The 23,270-nt window shown below is 34.2% G+C and overlaps 2 protein-coding genes across 10 annotated transcripts; one reads left to right on the forward strand and one right to left on the reverse strand.

Moving 5' to 3' along the window:
• Window positions 1–158: 158 nt before the first annotated feature.
• On the reverse strand, window positions 159–5,938 carry LOC106080039 (mammalian ependymin-related protein 1-like). The gene is made up of 6 exons (XM_056020076.1): window positions 5,729–5,938; window positions 4,747–4,885; window positions 3,452–3,530; window positions 2,504–2,620; window positions 1,619–1,782; window positions 159–370 (listed from the first exon to the last, which is right to left on the reverse strand). The coding sequence occupies exons 1-6, from the start codon at window positions 5,872–5,874 to the stop codon at window positions 317–319; spliced, it is 699 nt and encodes a 232-aa protein (XP_055876051.1). The 5' UTR covers window positions 5,875–5,938; the 3' UTR covers window positions 159–316.
• Window positions 5,939–13,038: 7,100 nt separating this feature from the next.
• LOC106057091 (N-alpha-acetyltransferase 60-like) lies at window positions 13,039–22,906 on the forward strand. Of its 9 annotated transcripts, none has more exons than XM_056020080.1 (7): window positions 13,059–13,132; window positions 13,796–13,847; window positions 14,816–15,096; window positions 17,013–17,142; window positions 17,320–17,416; window positions 18,235–18,469; window positions 19,372–22,906. In XM_056020080.1, exons 3-7 carry the CDS (start codon window positions 14,963–14,965, stop codon window positions 19,508–19,510), a joined length of 735 nt encoding a protein of 244 aa, XP_055876055.1. In that variant the 5' UTR covers window positions 13,059–13,132; window positions 13,796–13,847; window positions 14,816–14,962; the 3' UTR covers window positions 19,511–22,906. The 9 variants fall into 9 exon arrangements, with proteins under 9 accessions (XP_013069646.1, XP_013069605.1, XP_055876052.1 ...); XM_013214184.2 differs by having other exon boundaries at window positions 13,073–13,188; XM_013214192.2 differs by lacking the exon at window positions 13,796–13,847 and having other exon boundaries at window positions 13,039–13,132.
• Window positions 22,907–23,270: the final 364 nt, after the last annotated feature.

A 23,270-nucleotide genomic window follows, 5' to 3' on the forward strand; every position in this document is an offset into this window, starting at 1 on the left:
GAAAAGCTTCATTCATTCTTGCAAAGCCTCATTCATTCTTGCAAAGCTTCATTCATTCTTGCAAAGCTTCATTCATTCTTGCAAAGCTTCATTCATTCTTGAAAAGCTTCATTCATTTTTGCGTAAGATCACTTGCTTGAATATAATAAAAAAAGTTATCTGATTAAAATTACATTTAATTTTTGTCTTTTTACAAACTGTAATGCAGAAGTAACGTTTGTGGAATTCTATCACTACTGCTGCGGTGTCTTGTGCTGTTTAATGGACTAAATATACACACAAATTCCGTCTTAAACAATTATTTAAAATATAAACTTCAGAAATATCTGGTCAGTTTGAGTAGTCTGGACATAACTCTGTTGAACTGGAGCTGAAATAAAAAAAAACAATATTTTTAAGCTCATGAATAAACTATCTGATAAGATTTAGCAGTAAGAAGATATAAATCTAGTTCACTTATCACCGCTGTCCAATGTTGTCTACTGCAGCTAGACACGTTTTTGTAATGATACGACTTCTGATTTTCGGTAATAAATGTCAATAAGAAAAATATAAAAACACTTAAAAAAGAAAACAAAAGACAGAGAGAAAGAGAGAGAATGAGAAAGATAGGGATAGATAGATATGGAGAGAGGCAGAGACAAAGACAGACAGACCGACAGATAAGACAGACAGACAGACAGAAGGGAAAAGAGAGCGGGCCGTGAAATGTCATTGTAACAAATACACTAGTTCACTGGCTAATAAAGTCTGTTAGGTTGATCGTTCAAATGTGGCCCGTATATTGAAATTTAAAAAATACGAGGGTGTTCCGGCCATAATTAACAATATTCTTCTTCTTCTTCTTGAAACTTTCAGGTAGAGTTGAGTCTTCGGCTCTTGGAACTCTAGGCCAGCAAAAGTGAAAAAGAGCTCTCTCTCACCGGCCTGAATGAGAACAGTGTACACTGTTCTGTCTGGCAGGTGGGTCAGAATCGTGGCAAGAGGCCGCGTACATTAAGACTCCCGCCATTTTCCTTTTCTATACCAGGCTAACTGTGCGAGACACGCCATTTATGTAACGGCCCCTTGAGGAACAGCGCCTGGATTGTGACAAGGTTGTGGGAGCTTTTATACAACTCCGCGCAGTGCAATGAGGATGCTCTCGCACCCCCTTAGGCACCCCCACGGGAGTCTTGTTTTGCTACACTTTAGCCTAATCGTTTCCTCCTACGATCGTTTCCACCCGGGCGCCACTATGAGGTAGGGTAGCATGCCCGGGATAAACAATATAAAACCTAGGAATAAATCAGCGGGCATAGCCAGTGTCCAGTTCTAGTATTTTATAAGGATCAAACACGTGTTGAATAGGTTGACAAATTATAGGCTACATAGAACTAATATTTTATACATTTATTACTTATACAAATATAAAAATATAATGGCTAGTGCTTGAACTTTTTATAGAGGGGAGCGAGAGGCGGGGAAATGGGAGATAAATAGAACATTTAGTTCCATTCTTTTATATAGAAAATCATTTATAAATTCATTAGATTTGAATTACTTATATTGATCATTTCAGCACCCTAAGGAATCTGAGATCCCATCACGACAAGTATGTCACTGATAGCGACAATACCTTCTCAACCCGACTGCTTTTATCGTTGAGGCAGATTTTTGGCGGGATAAAAACAGACGTGTCTTTGATTCCTAGGGAGATGTCCGAAACCAGCATGCTGTTCATGGTCCCACTGTCTGGCACTACATCAGCGCTAAGGTAGATCTGAGCAACAGGAAGGCACGCTGAGAACAGCCAGATGAAAATAAATTGAAACAATGTTGAGCAGGCTTGTGGATTTAAAAGAATAAAACAGAATTCAACTTTATTTAAGTAAATACAAAAACAAGAAAAAAAATACTTTTTTTTCAAAAACAAAGCTTATATTAATTGTAATTAATCGTATCAATTAGTTTGGATCAATCGTGTAATTTAATTTCTATTAGCTCTAGAATAAGAATAATAAATCTGTGCGATTAGAAATATTTTTACCAACTGTTTCTTTCTCAATGCGCTATGATCCTATCACTTGTCTGGACCAGTGGGGAAAAGGAAAGGGGGGGGGGAGAAAGAGGTATCTGGTTAAAGGTTACCGTAATAGCTTTCTTTTAAAATGTATTTAATAATTTTTTTAAAAAATCGTGCGACTTGAATTTGAACTCGAGGGCTCAAGTCTCATCCACCTTCGCTCTTCTTACTGTGAGAAATAGTGTGTTGTAGACGCCAAGAGAATGAATTTCAGAATCTCATAATTCATGAAAACGCAATAACCCCCTGGATTGCTAAGGATGTCGCGAAAGTAATTTTTTTTTGGTCTAGAAGAGGCTTCATTGCTAAAAGTTTGAGATATACTGGGCTAAACGTTAACTGTAATATATTTAACACTCATATCACAGATTATTGGCTTGTTCACATATTCATTACTGGTTAAGTATAGGCCTATATTTAGCGCAAATCTGAACCTACCTTTTGGGTTTATCGTAGTGGTATATGTGTAGGGTGAACCTGGGTAGGTGTACTGATATGTGACCACCTGAGTTTGGTTTTTACCAATAAAGCCATTGGTCAACTGGATAGCGTTATCTGTACATAAAAACAAACTCATTCAAATATACAAGCACAACTAGCATATGATTATTAGTGTGTGTGGGTTATGGCTTATATTCACACTAGGGTAGTTAGACTTTTTAAAAAAAATTTTAAAGTGCAAAGCTTTCTTCAGAAACATGTAATCAATGAGACAAAACAAAATTCAGATTCATATTCTTGGTTCTTTCTAAATCATGCATAAAGTAATCTCCACATGTGTTCTAATTAAACCAAATTATAGGGCATACCAGTGGCATAGTTAGCAGTGTGCGGGTGGTTCGGGCCGCACAGGGCATCAAGTGATGAGGGGCATCAAGCCTACACCTGACATGTCAAGGCTGGATTAAAAGTCCTAAATAAGTGCAATATTGGCTGCATGAAAACAAATACCAGGCAAAAGCAAGAAGATTCTGTAGAAACACAATATAAGATCTAGGGGTTGAATTTTTTTTCAATGGACCAAATTCTTCTAGAAATTATCATCAAATTTAGCAATATCATGATGCGGTATGAAAATTATAGATAAACTGCTAGTAAGAAAGCACTAAGATTTATTTGTAGTATCTTTTTTGTAAAATAGATATTTTTTTTCCAAATTAGCAATACTTTAACATTAAATACGCATTTCTTTTGGAGAAAAAAAAAGGATTTTTTGTTTGGGGGGGGGGGCATCATGAGGACCGACCGCACCAGGCATCAAATACCCTAACTACGCCACTTGGGCATACTGACTTATAGTTTTAAACAATTTAAATAGAAATTCAACAAATAATAAGTTGCCAAAGATCTAGCTCTTTGAGAGATGGTCTTCTTTTAATACTACACCTGGTATACAGAGCTGTTGCATCGTGGTTCCTATGTTTGTTTTATCACAGTGAACATCAGAGAACTGGTACTGTATGCCCTAAAGATGGATGAACTATGAAATATGACACGAAATTGAACTTTGAACTAAATGAACTATAAAAAAAATAAATAGTAAAAAAAAATAATAATTTAGAAAACAACGCTTTCTACTGAAAAGTACCATAGAACTAAAAAATGAAAAAAAAATTGATTGTGGGTGAGATAAAATGAAATTCGCACCTACGCTCTTTTTTTTAATTTTCTAATTTTAATGTGTTTTGATACAAGCGAGAAAACATGGGCCTCAGCTCTTGAAGAATACATGGGCCTAAGCTCTTGAAGAATACATGGGCCTCAGCTCTTGAAGAAAACATGGGCCTCAGCTCTTGAAGAAAACATGGGCCTCAGCTCTTGAAGAAAACATGGGCCTCAGCTCTTGAAGAAAACATGGGCCTCAGCTCTTGAAGAAAACATGGGCCTCAGCTCTTGAAGAAAACATGGGCCTCATCTCTTGAAGAAAAGCGTGCCAGACGAAAAATGGCCAGCTCCTCTACCACCAAAGCGAAAGCCACCTTGACCTGCAATATAGCCTATGTAAACGGGAGTGTCTCTCCAAAATAGGGCTCCACAGCCACGTGAAAAAGTGTTCGAGATGAACCATAATCGTTCTACGACCCAAGGAGGCCAATGAATGATACAAGCAGTTTTTGTATATTTTTTTTTTATTAATTATTTTTTTGGCCTTTTTAGTCTTTGACTTTAAGCATCAATTTTGACCACTAGGCGCTGTATATTTTGTAGAAGGAAAAAATCATTTGTTAAAATGGTAATTAAGACAATGTTTAATAAACAAATCCATTACAAAGTTTTCTTTATAATTGATTAATATACATACACTCTTTGACATAATCTTCACATTGGCATTGAATTATTTTGCTAGCAAAATAGCTCTGTGGACACAAATGTATGGAACATTAGGGCCGATCCGAAAATCTACCTTTATTGACGCACCCGCCCCGGATCGGCCAGAGCGTAAAAATCGAGTGGTTTCGAACCAAGTCTAATCATTTATGCAGTAAACAACGATATCCTCACCCAATTAATTCTTTCTGTTTAACATTCTGTATTGCTAAAGAGACATTTTTGTTTGTTTCTATTTAGTTTACTAATACTTCGGTCGTCATTGTTGTAAGTTGATTATCTTAAAGCTAAAGTTATCCTTTGTACAGTTCCCTAATGAATTGTGTAGAAAGAGAGAGATGGTGTTGGCTTACCTTAACATAATCATTGATTATTTTGTACTGAGTCACGATAGGTTGTGGTACTAAGGGGGTGAGCTCTACCGACGATACGTTCATGTAACTCACTCGTCTGGTGTAGTCGTAAGAGACTTGAGCGGTGCTGTTGATATAGCTACACAAAGAATAAAGTTCTTTTTTTTTTATAGCTACCCAAAATAATAATAGTTCTTTTGATATAGCCACACAAGAGAATACATAGAGAATACACAGTGCCATTAATATAGCTGCACAAGAGTATGCATATAGAGTAGATATAGGTACACAATACATAGTGCTTCTAATATAGGTACATAAATGAATACATAAGGCTTCTGATATAGCTACACAAAATAATACATAGAAAATACATATTGTTTTTGATATATCCGCACAATAGAATACATAGTTCTTCTGATATATCTACACAAAAAAATACATAGCTATGGTGCCTTTGATATAGCTATATAAGTAAAAACATAGAAAATACATGGTGCTTCTGACGTGCGTAGCCATCGGGGGTTAGGGTCCACTCCCCCCATGTGTGTGTATATATATATACACACACACACATATATATATATATATATATATATATATATATATATAATATATATATATATATATATATATATATATATTAGGACAAAAATTAAATAATTACGACTAATTAGTTATTCTTTTATTGATTCATGTTATATAGGATCATTAGCTTGTATGTAAAATTTCATGACGATTCGATGTGTAACAATGGTCGAAAAATGGATTGCGAAAATCCAAACAACCAAGAAAACTACAGAGCGACTTAACATAACCGTTGTAAAAATAAAACAACAGAACTCAGCAAGCTACCAAATAATTCATCTGTAGGCGGTACAAACAGAAAATTACTCTTTTGTTAACACAAGCAGTCGACTTTTCAAATATCAAAACTCACCAGTAGGAATCCTAAATATATTTACAAATTCAAAAAACTGACCTATAGGCGGTACCAGCATTAGCGTCAATAAAAACATTAGCGTCATCAAAGATGAAAAATGCCTCAAACTGATCTGGCGTGCAGCAAATACTTCCATAACTATATGGCACGCAAACAGCCAAAAAGACAGTCGCCAAGACAAGCATTGCTTGAAGTAGACTCAACGCTGGCTACTTGAACGTTAAGAAAAAGGGAAAAAATAAAATGTGTGTATCATTACTAATCAAACTAAATATAGACTAGTCGGATGAACATTGACACGCAGTTATCTTTTAAGATAATTAGATAACAATGAATATCTTACAGGCTTTCTTGTGCATATCATGTAAAAACAATTCTTTGATATACATCTATATCACATTAGAAGCTACTAAAAACCAATCATAAAAGTAAGTAAAGTTCTCCTTTCAGACCATACGGCCTATAGGGCAGATGATGTAAAGTTCATCTGTTTCTGTGCTCCACGGTTAACAAGGGTGTCATCTGGCCAGCACAACGAACTACCGCCTTTACTTTTCCCCAACTAATGTCAGGTACCCATTAGAGCTGGGTGGACTCATAGGCGCCCTTAAGATCCTGAAATTTAAATTTCAGTCTTCACTAGGATTCGAACCTGGGACCGGTGGTTCGGAAGCCAACCCCTTTTCTCTCAGCCACCGCACCTCCCCTGTTGAACTATTTTTTTTATAAATATTATCTTTAGTTTAGGAAGCTTAGCATTTTTTTTCTTTGTTTCTTCTTTATTGGGAAGGGGGGGGGGAGGCCTAAAAAATTGTGTATGTATCGTCATGGTTTCCTCTTTCATCCACGTTAGATATAGACCAGGGGTAGGCAACATTTTTCCATCGAGGGCCGCATTACAAAAGTTTTGGGAATTGGGGGCCGCATATATGAAAAATTTAATCAGAAAAATAATACGCTAGCTGTGTAGGCCTATATCTTTTAATTCACATTTATACTGTGTTATACATTTACTTTTCAGTTTTGTTTACGCTTCCAATTGAGGAATTAAAACATGAGTCATTTCTGAATCTAATTTTACGAATTTTGTTTTTTTAAATTTTGCAATAGTGTTTTTTTTTTTGTGTTTTTTTTTTACATCAAGAAATTTCACCACAAATGTACAGTTGTACTTAATGTGAATTATTTCACTGTTTACACTTCTGCTTAATGTTCCGGAAATGTGGAACTAGCTTACTAGTTGTTATCCTCGTGACTGCTGTCAAATTACAGTCAGTCAGCACCGACATGTGATTACACTTGTTTATTTTCAAACAAGAAACAAAAATATTTGTTCACAGATGTGTGTGGACCCTATTAATGTGAAAGTTTAGCAGCAAAGTTTTTTTTAAAGTGTGGAAATATAGATTCTGGCACACATAAGAAGAACTGACTGGGACTTTTCTTGTAGGTCGTAATGTGCTTGGAGGAATGTCCGCTGGAGCTGAATCAGCTTCTGCACCAAATGGTGAACTGAGGGTATTGAAAACTGGTCCCAAGTTCCACCTTTCAACAAAGGAAAATGACAAAACCTGTTTTCACTTGCTTGCCTGGTGAAATGGAAAACTCTTTGTTTGAAAAGATTTAACATGTACATACATTTAATGTAGAAGCAACCCATTGGAATAATCCTGATGTAAAAAGTGAAGTCTGTCTTCCACTCTTCATTACAAATCAATGTCTTTAAAAGAACATAGTTTCTTCCTTGAGATACCACATTCTTCTCAATACCATCTTGTCCATGCCAGGCCAGCAGTTAATACTGTGATACCGAACATCGGAATGTTATGTTTCCAAATCTTATAAGTACTTCTAGGAAATACCTGTGATAAAGTCCCTTTGCTCTGATAGAATTAATCATAGTTTGATCACTGATAGAAAATCAGCGATAAACATGTTTCATATTCAATGCATCTTTGTGCAAACTTTCCAGTTAAGAGTTTATGGTTGCAATATTGTTCTATTTTTCTCAGTCAAAGCACGGACTCCATCCGTTGTTACTCATGCCATCTTGTTCCGAACTAATCCAACATGTTCAACACAGTTCTTCATAACAGTAAATAAATACTGGCCTGCGTATTTTTCTTTGAATGTTTTGAAATTTGCCAATAAGAATAATCTTAGTTTACTTTAAACTTTTTAGAATGACCTGTAGAGACAATGTTTCTTTAACCTCTTCCTCATTAGTGATAAGAATCAGAACTTTTTAAAATTTATATAGATATTGAGAATTATTTATTTTGAAATATATTTGCAGTTTTATATGTATAACCTGTGGGCACACCTGATTTCTTTAAGCGTCCGCGGGCCGCATAAAAGGCTTCGGCGGGCCGCATGTGGCCCGCGGACCGTAATTTGTCCACCCCTGATATAGACTGTTCTTTCATAGCTCAATAAAGCTCAATAAAGCTCAATAAAGCTCAAAAAGCTGTGGAAACTAAAAGGGGTAAGGGGGAACAACATAAAACTTAATTATTTTATTTTATTATTATTATGTGAGTAATACCTAGATCCTTGCGAGAACGGGCCTTCCCAAAACCCGACGGGATCAAGAAGAATGTGTTCGAAGGATTACATTTTCAGACAGTTCTATGACAGTTCTATGAGTTGAGCAAAGCTATGTAAAGGCATTTTACTCTTAAATTGGCAACTAGAATTCATGAATTCATCTATTACAGACGTCACTTCAAAAAAGACGATAATTACGTCATGCACATTTCATGTGCCAATCTAATTATGCATGGTAATCCATGTGGTATGGTAGGCCATTATGTTGTATTTTATACTTTTTTTTTTATCTTCCTTCAGAAATTAAGATTATTAGACCTACGTCCTAGTCCAAACCTCCTGTAGGACAGCAAGGGATGATGGGAACATTCAGGGCATGAATTCGGGGCATCGTTACGATAGTTAGATTATGACCTAGCAGCCATAAAGAGGGCCTTTCCATTGAGGAAACATAATGATGAGGCCTCTCTTATTCAAGAATTAGTTAGCCTACCAATCATTTCATCTTCTACCGGAACGTAAAAATGTAAATGCCATTTTTAGCGGCCCCCGAAAGGGGAAAAGACGCTATTAGTTTTGTGCGAAATGTCTGTCCGTCCGTCCCGTTTAGATCTCGTAAACTAGAAAAGATATTGAAAATCCGACATCACAATATTTTAGACCATTCAAAGTTCTGATGCAACGGCTACTTTTTTTTTCTGAAAGCGAAAAATCTAATTTTTAAAATCAGTTATGCAAGCAATTTTTTAAAGAGAAAACGCTAATTAGACTTCAGTTAGGCCAGGGGAGGCGCGGTAGCTGAGCGGTAAAGCGCTTGGCTTCCGAATCGGGGGCCCCGGGTTCGAATCCTGGTGAAGACTGGGATTTTCAACTTCGGAATCCTTAGGCGCCTCTGAGTCCACCCAGCTCCAATGGGTACCTGATATTAGTTGGGGAAAAGTAAAGGCGGTTGGTCGTTGTGCTGGCTACATGACAACCTCGTTAACCGTAGGCCACAACAACAGATGAACTTTACATCATCTGCCCTATAGACCACAAGGTCTGAAAGGGGAACTAGTTAGGCCAGATTCATATCTAACTTTGCTTTCACTTGCACCTATCCTTTGATCTGCTGTATCGTTGGGGCACTACACAAGATCTGTCAACCTTCTTTCTCCATTCTTATCTCTCATTTGTCTTTGATATAATTTCATTTGGATGTTCTTTCTGAAAATATTGAAGCCTGCTTCGGTGGATCCCTTCGGGGGCCGATTATGAGTTTGTGTTTCCACACAAACTGTCTTTGTAATCTTGTTAAATGTAAACTTTTTCATTATCATTAATTTGCAATTGTATAGATATCTTCTTGTGTGAATGTAGTTTTTCGTGTTAAAGAGAATTTACATGCCTCTCCTTCCCCATAAAAAAAAATGCGTCCACACCTAGGCATAATTGCACTCAACTACACACGTGCACTCAACTACACACGTGCACATCTAGGCACAATTGCACTCAACTACACACGTGCACTCAACTACACACGTGCACATCTAGGCACAATTGCACTCAACTACATACATGCATATCTAGGCACAATCGCTTTCAACTACACACGTGCACATCTAGGCACACGTGCACATCTAAACACAATTGCAATCAACTACACACGTGCACTCAACTACACACTTGTACTCAACTACACACATGCACATCTAGGCACACGTGCACTCAACTACACACGTGCACTCAACTACACACGTGCACACAGCTACACACGTGCACATCTAGGCACACTTGCACTCAACTACACACGTGCACATCTAGGCACACTTGCACTCAAGTACACACCTAGGCACACTTGTACTCAACTACAAACGTGCACATCTAGGCACACGTGCACTCAATTACACACGTGCACTTCTAGGCACACCTGCACTCAGCTACACATGTGCACTCAACAACACACGTGCACATCTTCTTCTTAAGTTTCCAAAATAACTTCTTATTGTGCAAATGTCGTCTCCCCCCCCCCACCCCAAGAAGTTCTCAAAGGATAATGGAATCAGTTGAATTTAAATAAAATATTTAAGTATTTTTTTATTAAACCAAAAATTTATAGAAACATGATTCTTGGAATAATGATTTGGCCGCCCCTTACATTCGGCCGCCTACGTGCAATGCACACATTGCACAATAGGTAGCGGCGGCCCTGTCTGGTAGAGTAAATGTGTAAGTGCTGTAGCCTAGCCACCACTTTGCCAAGAATTAACACTTTAATTTGAAGGTACTCTTGTGTTTAGTTCACTTTTTCCCCCAGTACATCTGTCAACAATAAAGTCAAGCAATGAAAGGTTGGCATGTATTCACAGACAGCTGGCAGTTGTCTTTGTGATGCTCTTCTAGTGTTTGTATTTTCAGAGCGATGGCAAAAATATATAAATAAAGAGGAATATCCTACAACATTTCAGTCATTTGAACATTGCCATTGCTACTGTTAATCTTACAACTTCAGAGATCTATGTTAGGTGTGCTGTAATACAAGATACCAAAGTACCTTACAGCATTTATGTCTCTGATAAGTATATCCCTTAATTTAAGTGGTTTGCTTAAACATTTATAAACTGTTTTTGTTTTGCTACAAGGTTGGAAGGTAAATTTTTTTTGCATCGCTCCCATGCAATCTTATAATTTATTATATATCAGCACTGGCTCATAGATAACATTTTCACAATCCCAAGAAAAAAATTCCATTATACAATGAAAAGTCTTCTTCAATTCGCAACCAAATACCAACTTTATTACTTTGCTAGAAAAATGCGATATCAAGCAATCTGTACGTGCAAGATGTTCCTCTGTTTTTCCCATCTATACGTCAATCATAGCAATGACTTCCCTTGTCAATTGATTTTGTAGTCTAAGTCCTGCTGAAAAAATGTTCCAAATTTAAAAACCTGATAAATGTTCCTTCAGTCTTCTCGCGAGTTTCTCATTGTGGTCATGTCCACTATCTATCAAACAAGAAAATTTTGCTATTGATCTTTGTCCCATTAAGAATAAGTTTATTCAACATGACAACCTCGTTAACCGTAGGCCACAACAACAGATGAACTTTACATCATCTGCCCTATAGACCACAAGGTCTGAAAGGGGAACTAGTTAGGCCAGATTCATATCTAACTTTGCTTTCACTTGCACCTATCCTTTGATCTGCTGTATCGTTGGGGCACTACACAAGATCTGTCAACCTTCTTTCTCCATTCTTATCTCTCATTTGTCTTTGATATAATTTCATTTGGATGTTCTTTCTGAAAATATTGAAGCCTGCTTCGGTGGATCCCTTCGGGGGCCGATTATGAGTTTGTGTTTCCACACAAACTGTCTTTGTAATCTTGTTAAATGTAAACTTTTTCATTATCATTAATTTGTAATACAAGATACCAAAGTACCTTACAGCATTTATGTCTCTGATAAGTATATCCCTTAATTTAAGTGGTTTGCTTAAACATTTATAAACTGTTTTTGTTTTGCTACAAGGTTGGAAGGTAAATTTTTTTTGCATCGCTCCCATGCAATCTTATAATTTATTATATATCAGCACTGGCTCATAGATAACATTTTCACAATCCCAAGAAAAAAATTCCATTATACAATGAAAAGTCTTCTTCAATTCGCAACCAAATACCAACTTTATTACTTTGCTAGAAAAATGCGATATCAAGCAATCTGTACGTGCAAGATGTTCCTCTGTTTTTCCCATCTATACGTCAATCATAGCAATGACTTCCCTTGTCAATTGATTTTGTAGTCTAAGTCCTGCTGAAAAAATGTTCCAAATTTAAAAACCTGATAAATGTTCCTTCAGTCTTCTCGCGAGTTTCTCATTGTGGTCATGTCCACTATCTATCAAACAAGAAAATTTTGCTATTGATCTTTGTCCCATTAAGAATAAGTTTATTCAACCATGGAAAGAAAGAGTGTGTAATACCTAGATCCTTGCGAGAACGGGCCTTCCCAACAACTTTACAGTCCTCAGGCAACGCCGCCTGCACTGGCTCGGACATGTTCGCTGGATGGAGGAGAATCGTATCATTCTGTGCAAGCAACTTGCGTCTGGCTCAAGAAAAACTGGTCGCCCCCACCTCCGTTACGTGGATGTGATAAAGCGGTATTTAAAATCAGTGAACATTGATGCTGACCATTAGACAGCACTAGTTGAAGAGAGACGGTGGCCAAGAAAGTTATGGACAGCGAGAAAACATGGGCCTCTTGAAGAAAAGCGTGCCACACGGAAAATGGCCAGCTCCTCTACCACCAAAGCGAACGCCACCTTGACCTGCAATATATGTGGACAGGAGTTTCTCTCCAAAATAGGGCTCCACAAGCGTATGAAAAAGTGTTCGAGATGAACCATAGTCGTTCTACGACTGAAGGAGGCCAATGAAATGATTCAACCATTCCTATGCTAAATTTATGATCTAGCTTCTGTAACATTTTTTAGTTTTTTTTTTTTTTTTGGGGGGGGGGGGGGAAGCATTTTTCCCGATCGGGTGTAACCCGGGGCGGCCCGCACCCCCACTCCCCTAGTGACGCCACTTATCGACATTATTAGAATCGCATTGTTGATTTTTCTTGCCTTCTTTAAAACCATGAACTCTGCCTATAGGTCCGTATTAACTTTGGTGTTCGTCTAATCATCTTATTTCGTTTTTGATATAACCTCTGCATTAAGTATGATAAGACTTTCTTGCAAAAAAACAACAAACAAAAGAAAACAATTTTCTCCCCTTATACATTGTTTACTTCCGTTTTGAAAGCGGAAGTAGGCTCGGTATTTATTAGTTATTACTGAGGTGAACCGTAGCCGTACTTGGCGATCAAATGCCTTCAAAAATGGATTAGTTTAGACCATAAACATAGGTCTACATCTATACTCTATACACTAGATGAAGTCTATGTTAATACATCTTAATTTTGTAAAAAAACAGAACGAAATCTAGATTCAGATTTTGGTGTAATTTGGATAAGACTAAGTGTCACTAAGAGTACTAATTGTCTAATTTAATACTAATTATACTAGATCTAGATCTAGAACTAGATTAAAGTTAAAGATTTAGAATTTAGAGGAGTATATTTAGAGTATTTATACTTATACTCTAGACACTAGTAATACTATAGAATAGAAGGTCTAGCTAGATCTATCTCTAGTAATAATTCAGACAAATACTGAACTTGTAACTGACTACTCATTAATTATCATTAAAGTTAAAGTAAAATCACTTACCTTACAATGACTTACTCACTAGTTTTTAGTCAAGACTCAAGTTGTAAAGTAGTTTTAATTTTATACTTATAATAATAAATCTAGTTATACTTGACTTAAGACTTATAGTTATTTTATACTAGAATATCTAGATCTATACTCAATAGGCTGTATAATATATATTATAGGCCTACTATTTCTAGATCTAGTATATTTACAATAGTAGTATACTTAAGAATTCTAGATGATATGTACATTCTAGAATTCTAGATCTAGATTATTCTAGATCACTAGTCTCTTTTACCTTTACCTATCCTTAGTCTATTGGACCGTTGGGGCACCAAGACTCGTCGACATGTTCGCGAAGCACAAGTTAGTAATTCTTCTTCCTCTAATGCTTACAGTACCTTCATAGCCCTCGAGAGCATCTTCCAAGATGGAATATCTAGACTACTAGATCTAATCTAGATAAAGATTTAGTTCTAGTACTACTACTAGTACACTTAAGTACTTTTTAGAGTCTAGACTCTAAATCTCAGAGACAAATTCAGAGAATTGAGACCAAGAATCAAGAACTTTCTAGATTATACTTTATAGATATCTAATTCTAGATCTATACTATAATAGCTAGTATTTAAAATATAATAATTATCTAGTCTAGACCTAATCAAGTTAAGTCTATTTCTAGACTAGTCTTGATGATAGATCCAGTCAAGAAAAACTAATAAATAGATATATAGCTTTTATATATAGCACTATTTTCATGCTTATAACATGCTCAGAGCGCTATGGTCCAATCACACTTGTGGACTAGTTTGGGGAGGGGGTATCTGGAAGAAGGTTTTTCCGTGCTGCCTTTAGGGGCTCAGTAAACTCAACTCTGATCCAGTCTGGTGTTGAACCTCATAGGTAGCCAAGCCAAGTTCAAGTGTACTTAGCCTCTTGACCACACTTCCCACTAATAAAACTAGATCTGTTATTATAAGTCATTATAAATAAACTTTAGTAAACTATCATGATGACATCATATCTTTATAGACTAGGGACATAATGATGTCAATGATGATCATTTGACCATCCATCAATTAATATAAAAAAAATATTTTTATATGATTTTATATATCGTTTTCATTATAATTATTATCAATATTCATTATTATTATATAATGTCAATAACAATTATGATAAGTAGGCTACAGTTATACCAATATTTTTGTGGGCTGTGGAATACATACTGCCAGTGAAGATAATGACTTGTCTATTCAACTATTGAATTGAATAATTACAATCTGTTCTAAAAAAAAATTAAATGTATACTGCATTTATATTTTATTTTCTAGATTTTCAGTCTTATTAGGAAAACAGTAGATGAAATGAAGACAGCTATATTTAGCTAAAGGTCTATTTGTTCAACTGAAGTGCTACTGACTTTCAGAGTCTTTTTTTTCAATTTGCTGTTTCAAATGGGGAATTCATGAAATTAGGCCATGTCTGGTGGGGTCGAAATGACAGAAAAACTTCCGCTGTCATTAAGTGTTCAACAGGAAGTACAGTTGCGGTTTTTAGGCCCATCAGATGTCACAGAGGTGAAAAAACTCTGTAGAGAGTGGTTTCCCATTGAGTAAGTGGTTCATTTATCTTTGACTATTAAACCTTGTTCAGTAAAAGTGGTTTAGCTTTGGAAAAACTATTACTACATTACAAACAAAACTTCTAAAACAGCTAAACGAAAATTAAAAAAATAAATCTTTTGATGAAACTTTAAGTCAACAAGGCACACCATACTGTTGTTTCAAACATTATCTTTTCATATGGACTATTATATTTCTATTTGAATGATCCAGGTCCATTTATTAGTAATGGTAGACACCCCACCCCCTCCTCACTATATTGGGCTTAACAGCAGAAATATGGGCAATTTAAAAAAAAATTGAAACACCTCTCCCTCTTAAGTTTTTCTAATTTATAGTTAGTTTTTATATGAATTATATAGTTGTTACATGAAGTACATATAGCAGACCTGCCTACCGTTACGCAAAATGCGTATTCGTTACGCAAAATCTCCCAAAAATGACAGTCAGTACGCAAATACGCATTTAACCCGTCGCGTTACGCATTTCGGATCCTTTTTTTTCCCCTCTCTTGACTAGCTTACGAGCGGTCACGGAGGTCACGCTAAGCCGTCCTGTTGGGGGGGGGGGGGGGGGACAGAAAAGGTGGGGGAACACATTGTGTCCAGATCTATACGTTGATTGGTTCTTAAAAGCAATTAGATTTAGTCTAGAAATGAAGAACGCAAGAGTGAGGGAGTGGCGGGTTGGTACCGTCAGTTAGCTGATACGTGACTTTTTTTTTTTTTGTAAGTTCATTAGTAGAAATTAATTATGTTGAATCCCTGATTCCCGTATTCATTTGTATAGAAAAAAATATCGAAGTGCTATCGATTCAAAACACATTGAGTGACATTGTAGATATCAAGTCTAGATCTAGATCTGGATTCTAGATCTAGAATCTAGATAACTTGTTATACAGGAATAGATCCACGGCATCGGTAACACTTGAGCCCAGATCTAGAGTAGATTAGTAGATTATATTCATTATAAATTATATAGACATAGATCCAGATCTAGTCTAGATATCATCTCTATTGTATTGTCGTATTGATCTAGATTTAGATTGTAGATCTAATCATGACATCGAAATCTAATATTATTAATATTATATATATATATGACAAAATAGTGGATCGCGTAAGTGTTACGCATTCTGGTGCCAAAATACGCATTTTGACCATCAGCATTACGCATTTGGACTTTTTTTGGTAGGCAGGTCTGATATAGTTATGATATGAAGTGTATAGTTGTTACTTGAAGTGTATAGTTGTTACATGAAGTATATAGTTGTTACATGAATTATATAGTTGTTACAAGAAGTATATACTTGTTACAAGAGGTATATAGTAGTTACATGAAGTATATAGTTGTGACATAAAGTGTATCTAAGTAGTTATATCAAAGTTCTGTGTTACAAAAAATTCTGTATTAAAAGACCCTTCGTGTGTAAAGTGCAGATGATTTCTTGCATGAAGAATATAAAGATTGGAATAAATGAACTATTTGTAATTAGTCCAAGAAAATGTAGACTGGTTGGGGGGGGGGGGGCTGGGTATTGAGAACTATAGGATGTTAATTATAGAATAGAAAAATTGAACTTCATTAGCAGAACTTGTTGAAGAAATCATGCTTACATTGAATTTGTTGGTATTACACATTTTCTTGTTACTAATATAAGGAGCCAAATAATTTCTTTTTTTTTATATTATGTGTATTTAATCAAATTATAGGCTTTGACAAATTCTGTTGTTTTTTTTTTCCCTTTAATATTTAGTTGTTTTTTCTTTCTAAAAATATGTAATCAACTGTTTCATTTTGAACTTTAAATAAATTTTTGCATATATTATTGAAAATCACAACATCAATGGAAAAAAAATTAAACCTTTAACATCAAAATAAAAATGTTTTTTATGCAATATTTCAGATACCCAGACTCATGGTATGAGGAGATCACATCCAACTCCAGGTTTTATTCTTTGGCTGCTACACATCATGCTCGCATTGTGGGTCTTGTTGTTGCAGAACTCAAACCACAGGCAAAGCTGAATAAGGAGGTAAGTTTTTTTTTTTTTTTTTTTTTACTAAAACATCATTTGTTATACATTCAGTTATGCTTCCATACCCTATGTCTGGAGATCCATGACTCAATTAGCCCAATGTCCCTGCGTTTATTTTCTACCATTGAATTGTCAAGTTTTTAAAACTCAGTTTCTTCTTTCTTGTGTCTCCAGGATGGTGATTTGTTGGCAAGTTACTATCCACCTACAGCCCAAGTTGCTTACATTCTAAGTCTAGGTGTGGTAGGAGACTTTCGTCGTATTGGCATTGGTGAGCATTTTTTTCCCTTAATGTTATTATGGTAGGAAGTTCAATCAAAACCATTTCATTTGCGAAGCAACTGTATTATATCAAATTAAGGTAGAGGAAACTTTTAAGGAACTAATGCTTCAGAGTTCTCATTACCTAACCAGCTGTTATTGGATTGGCTATAATGAATTGGCGGTTTGCTTTAAGATATGCATTTGTGAGTCAATGTATTTATTCATACAGTCCCTAACTAGTTTGTCCTGTCAACTAAATAACTAAATGTCTACACTGATGTATAAGCCCAAAGGCAAGTTAACCTGAAAAGTCATGAATTTTGTCTTTAAAATTATTAACGGATCAAAAAATAAAATGGGTCTGTTTCTTAATTAAATACTGTAGCTTGACAACACTACTTTTTTCAAAATAATTAAATTAAATTAAATAATTAAAACGTTCATTTCATTTTGGATATGGACTAAGAAAAAAATCCACTTATCTAGAAACCTATTTAATCCCCTACATTCTCACGCACACACCTCAGGGAAATTTTGAGGTATCTTGTGATAACTTGCCAACTCAGAACAGGACACACAACTTTAAATTATCATCCAAATGGAAGAGACCCCAAACACTTGTCACACTTACAGACACTTACAGTAGAACTTCAGGCATAGTCCAGACTGCAGCATCACCACAGCTCAGTAGCAAAACACTGGCTAGAAGAAGAAAACTAGATCTGCTTTGAAATTATAAAAATATATCTGTAAAGATTTATATGAATCTGATATTTTTCTATTTAATTCTTGAACAATAAAATATTGACAACATTTTGCCACCAGCTTCCCTCCTTCTAGACAGCCTGTTGTCCTATCTCACAAGTAAAGACAGACATGACTGCAAAGCTGTCTACCTTCATGTACTGTCCACAAACACGGTGGCACTCAGATTCTATGAGAGGCGGAGGTTTAGGCGACATCTTTTCTTGCCATACTATTATGCCATCCAAGGGAAAGCAAGGGATGGCTACTCTTATGTTCTATATATAAATGGTGGCGAACCTCCCTGGTCAATATTATATCCTTTTACAGTGTTAAGTATCAAAATAATTACATTCATATAATTTTTTTTTAGACACAAGTTTAATAAGAGATTATTATTATCATTTGTTTTACCTTTTTGTTGTAGGTTATTGACATTGATAAGAAAAGAATTGATAATTCTTATCATATAGTTATTAGCTAAAGATCTTGTATTTATTTATTTTTTGCTTGAATTTTGATTTTGCTGTTCCTTGATACATACAGCTCTGGTTTGATGACCACCTTGAACTGTTGGCAAAAAAAATAAATTATCTATTTAGTGTGGATTATTTATAGAGCATTATCTTTAATATTAAACAAGATTCTAGTGTGTTTTAAAACACCATTTGATTTTTCTTTTAATAAACCAAGTAACTCTAGCTGTAATGAAATAAAAAAAACAACAGTGTTCCTATAATTTACTAGTTTCACCCTCCAATATTTTACTAGTATCACCTTGGTGTTAGCTTTACATTTTCATTGGTGTGGGGTAAATAGTGTTCTAATTAACAACTCTTTATAAATTTATAACTTTTTCCTCTTATTTATCTATTTAAATTTGACCATTTGTAGAGTCTTTATTGGTGTTACCAATCACATATGTGTGACTCTGTACTGCTACATCATCACAGTGTCATAGCATTATTCTAGCTCATAATGGGATTAAACATTCTCCTTGGCTTTGTACACCTGCATGTGAATGTGGGTCATTAGACTTGACCACCTGTGTCTATCTATCATCTAAGTAAAATTTTCTGCTTCAAAGTTGTAGATATTTCCGAACGAAGTCTGAGCAGTGTAGATAATTAGTCAAAGTATTTAATTTTCAGAAATAATTTTAAGTCTATGGATCATCATGTTTTCAATGTTGTATAAAATTTTTCTTAACATTTGCACTGATTATCTCACCCACTGCAGTGCTGTTGTGACCAAGCTGCAGCCTTGTGCATTTCCTCGTCAGGTGTACACTGCAGTCAGAAATATCATCCAGCGTATGCTATCTCGATCAGTTACAGAGGTGTCCCACAACAGTTGACTTTCATTACCCTCTCCCACAGGAGAGCATTTGAAACTACATGCTGTAGGCAAGCTGATGGCTGTGAACAACTTTCCTATTTGCAGAGGCATTGAAGTCTAATAATTGATGTCAGGATAAAGTCAAATGTTCTTCTTCAAACCTTGACTTTTAATGTGACCAATCCTGTTAGTGGACCTCAGAATCACTGCATTTTATTGAATGTTTCTACTTCCTTTAAGTGATATAAATATTACAAAATGTTTTGAGTATATCTTGTAAAAATCTCATAATTTTGTAAACAAAATGACATTTCATTATTATAAGTATTTATACATATTAAAAAATTTGCATATTGTGTGTGTGTCTGTGTAATTAGTTACAGTGTTTTCTAGGTTTGAAAAAGTTTGATTAATGGGTTGTGCAAAAAAAAAAAGCTATTAAATATATATATATATATATATATATTTTTTTTTTAATTGTATAAATATTTTATAATCTTTTTTTTTTTTTTTGTTTGTTTTGGTCAGTCATGCTTGTAGAAGTAGATATAAGTATTAGAAGTGTTGAAGCTTTATTAATCAAAATGAGCATTAGATGTGATTTATAAATATTTAAATATTTTATCTTTCCCACTAAGTATTGAATTTGATAGATATATTTTGTTTTAATTGCAATCACTTTAGAAAAAATAATTGAAGGTTTCTATCTCAGTGGATTTCAGATTTCTAACAAAATTACTTGACCCTCTGAATCAGTTTATATTACTGAACATATTTCTACAAATCAAAGGGGATTAAGAAAGATTTTATGAATAAAATATCCCAATAAGCTAAGTTCTACATCTATATACATATAGTAAGCCTATTTGTTTTTCTCATATCAGATTCTAAAAATACATTGTTGACCTCTAGTAAGTATGATGATTTTTATATATCATGCACCTTCAGAAATGTGCCAAATATGCAGTCATTTTGAAAAAATAAAATTGCTGTTTCTTAACTTCAGCTTGCATTGACACACATTTCAGGGGTAATAAATAATATCTACCCAAGAGGTAAACAAAAATTAGACTTAAGTACCAGTGTTTAAAATTACCGTCACCTAGCAGTAATAGAGAATCATATAGGAACTTTAAAAAAAAAAGTTTTAAAACACCTGAGCTGAAAAGAACAATATACATGGATGTCATTGAATTTATAATATTAAAATATACATACGAGAATGCTACCATCCCGCTGTCTAAACCTGGGTTATATTATGGCTTAGGAATGAACCTAAAATTGATAAACAGCATTTTTCAATACGAAGACGGGCCACTTGGCAGTGAGTCCATATGTGTTTTACTGAAATGGTTAACACTGCAATTCTTAGCTTAGAGTCATCTTCTCTGTCTACAGTTTCACTCCTACACTTAGTGTTTTTGCACATCACAAGCTTTTGGTGTAATGATTAAGTTTCGTTTAATTTGGTGCGATTTTGAATACATAGAATCATACAATTGAACTTAACTATCCTTGTCAAATTTTTAAAATGTGAAATAAATTAATGTTAATATACAAAACTGGCTTCAAGCATTTTTAAAAGTAAAAAAAAAAAAAAAAAAGGATTTTAACAATTATTTGGATGCATTCTTGATTTCCAATGATTTGTTCATTAATGCTTGCTTCATTTGGTTTCCGTTACTTGTACTATTTTGTTGGGTTTTATGCTTTCAGTTAGTAGAACTTGAATGAGAAACTTTAGATAAGAAATTACTTTTGGGTTGAATGAACAACCTTTTTCCTAAATAATATAGAAATACCTTAAACTTTCCTTAAGAACAAATTTATTTGCAGCCATAGTAAAGTAAAAAAAAAAGTTAAGTTCCACTTTTAGACCTAGTGGTCTATAGGGCTAAGATTTTATTAAGTTACATTCCTATACTTGTTCACACAGAATTATATGCTATTATTATTTTAAAATATATTTTACTGTTGGTGCTTACATTATAAAATTTTTCATTGTTGATCATTCAAAAGGATCTTTTTTTTTTTTTTTCATATTCATTACTCAGGCTTGTTTTTTTCCACTTTTTAAGAATTTTGTTTGTGATACTTCAACTTTAAAAAACAGTAAAAAAAAATATAAAAAATCTGTTGAATAACTTTATATATAGTTCTTTATACTTTTTTTTTTACATGTCAACAATTTTTTAAAAATATTTTAAAGATCTACTTCTTCAGATAATTATTTTTGTCTGTAAATATGACAGTATGGTAAGTCTCTGTTTATTTGATGTACCAAGTTGACTTCATACACTCATTATTTCATACAAGTCTGAAATCCAAATTGTTTACATACATGTTTTTTTTTTTTTTTTTAATTAACTTGAATGTAATGCTCTAGAAATAATTTCTTGATATTCAGTAATTCAAATGTTCAATACAAAATTCATTCAGTATTAATTTCTCTTAGATGCAATTGTTCTTTTGTGAGATGTCATCACTTTGAGTGTTTCTTGATACCAAATAGTATTTCAGTTTAAAATAAGGTCTTGAATAATAAGAGTTCTAGCTAGTGTTTGTTTTAGACCATCTATAGAAATGTCTTATGTTTTCTTTGGAATAGATATATAATGGGAATCTTTGGAATGCTATAAATTGACTAGTTCCAATTAGATCTTGACCTCATAGCTAGGACTGAAAGAGAACTTGTTACATCTAAAAGTGTTCAAATGCGTTTAAGAAAACCTGGCATTCACTAGGCTTGTAATTAAAGGATGTAAAAAAAATGTAATATTTTTTTGCTTTCATTTTGTACTTGATTCAGCATTTCAACCAGCAGCAAGCTTTAACTTGGAACTCTAGGACTAATTATATGTAGACCTTTTAGCAGACCATCATTGAAAGCTATTCAAAAACTTTGTTTTAAAAGTACTGTGATTGAAAAAATGTTGATTTACAGTAGACCTACAACTGCTTGTGAACAGTGTTTAATTAGTGACTGAAAACAGAAAATGTAGACAGTACCAGTAGTGCTTTAGATTCCTAATAGTAGTTACTCAAGTTTTAAGTATTTTTTTTCCCAAGAAACTAAGACATATGCAATGTGGATTTAAAAAGTCATTTCTTTTAGTTAGAATGTAGCTTAGAAATATTATTTTTGATCAAAATATGCTTGTGTAATACTCAAGTCAACCAACAATGACAGTGTTAAAACAACCTTTGTTTTTATTTCTGTACAATATTAACTAGTCAGTGTCACTGTTGGTTTCAACACTTATTTATTAATGCCTTTTGTTTCAATTCCTACATGTCTGTGTTTAAAGATATAGCTCCCTTCTTGACATTGTTTCATTTCATCAATGGTGAAAACTGTTATCTTATGATGTTGTGATTGTGTTTGGTCTCTAGAGAAATAAAACCTAAATTCTAACTTTGTGTCAAATTTTTTTAAATGCCTGAATTGCACACAAAATTTAAAGATTATATATTAATTCTTTTATGTCTGAATTACAGACAAAATTTAAAGGTTATATAGATCTATATACCTACATTTTTGTAACAATTCTTTTCTAATGGAACAAGTGTTTTCTTTTTCAGCTTTAAAGCATTCTACTATTCAGTCAGTTTCATTAAAAATTTGACTGAATTGTTTTAGAATTTCAATTAATGATACTTACAAAATAATATGGCCACCTAAAAATTTTAGGTACTATAACTAACTTAAAGTAAAATAGTTTTAAATTTTAATGTGCAAAGAAAATTGAAGAATTAAATGTTCTAAAAAAAGAAACAAA

Source organism: Biomphalaria glabrata, chromosome 2 (genome assembly GCF_947242115.1).
Source record: "Biomphalaria glabrata chromosome 2, xgBioGlab47.1, whole genome shotgun sequence".
NCBI classification, from domain to species: Eukaryota; Metazoa; Mollusca; class Gastropoda; family Planorbidae; genus Biomphalaria; species Biomphalaria glabrata.

Bases quoted from the DNA above. Each gene is read 5' to 3' on its own strand.
- LOC106080039 (XM_056020076.1), bottom strand. From the start codon at position 5,874: ATGCTTGTCTTGGCGACTGTCTTTTTGGCTGTTTGCGTGCCATATAGT. The intron at 2,621-3,451 runs GTGTAGTATTAA...TTTTATGTACAG, and splicing joins GCAACAGCTCTGTATACCAG to ATAACGCTATCCAGTTGACC. The intron at 371-1,618 runs GTATTGTCGCTA...TTTTTATTTCAG, and splicing joins AAAGCAGTCGGGTTGAGAAG to CTCCAGTTCAACAGAGTTAT.
- LOC106057091 (XM_013214192.2), top strand. From the start codon at position 14,963: ATGTCTGGTGGGGTCGAAATGACAGAAAAACTTCCGCTGTCATTAAGT. The intron at 17,143-17,319 runs GTAAGTTTTTTT...TTGTGTCTCCAG, and splicing joins AGGCAAAGCTGAATAAGGAG to GATGGTGATTTGTTGGCAAG. The intron at 18,470-19,371 runs ATATCCTTTTAC...TAACATTTGCAC, and splicing joins GAACCTCCCTGGTCAATATT to TGATTATCTCACCCACTGCA.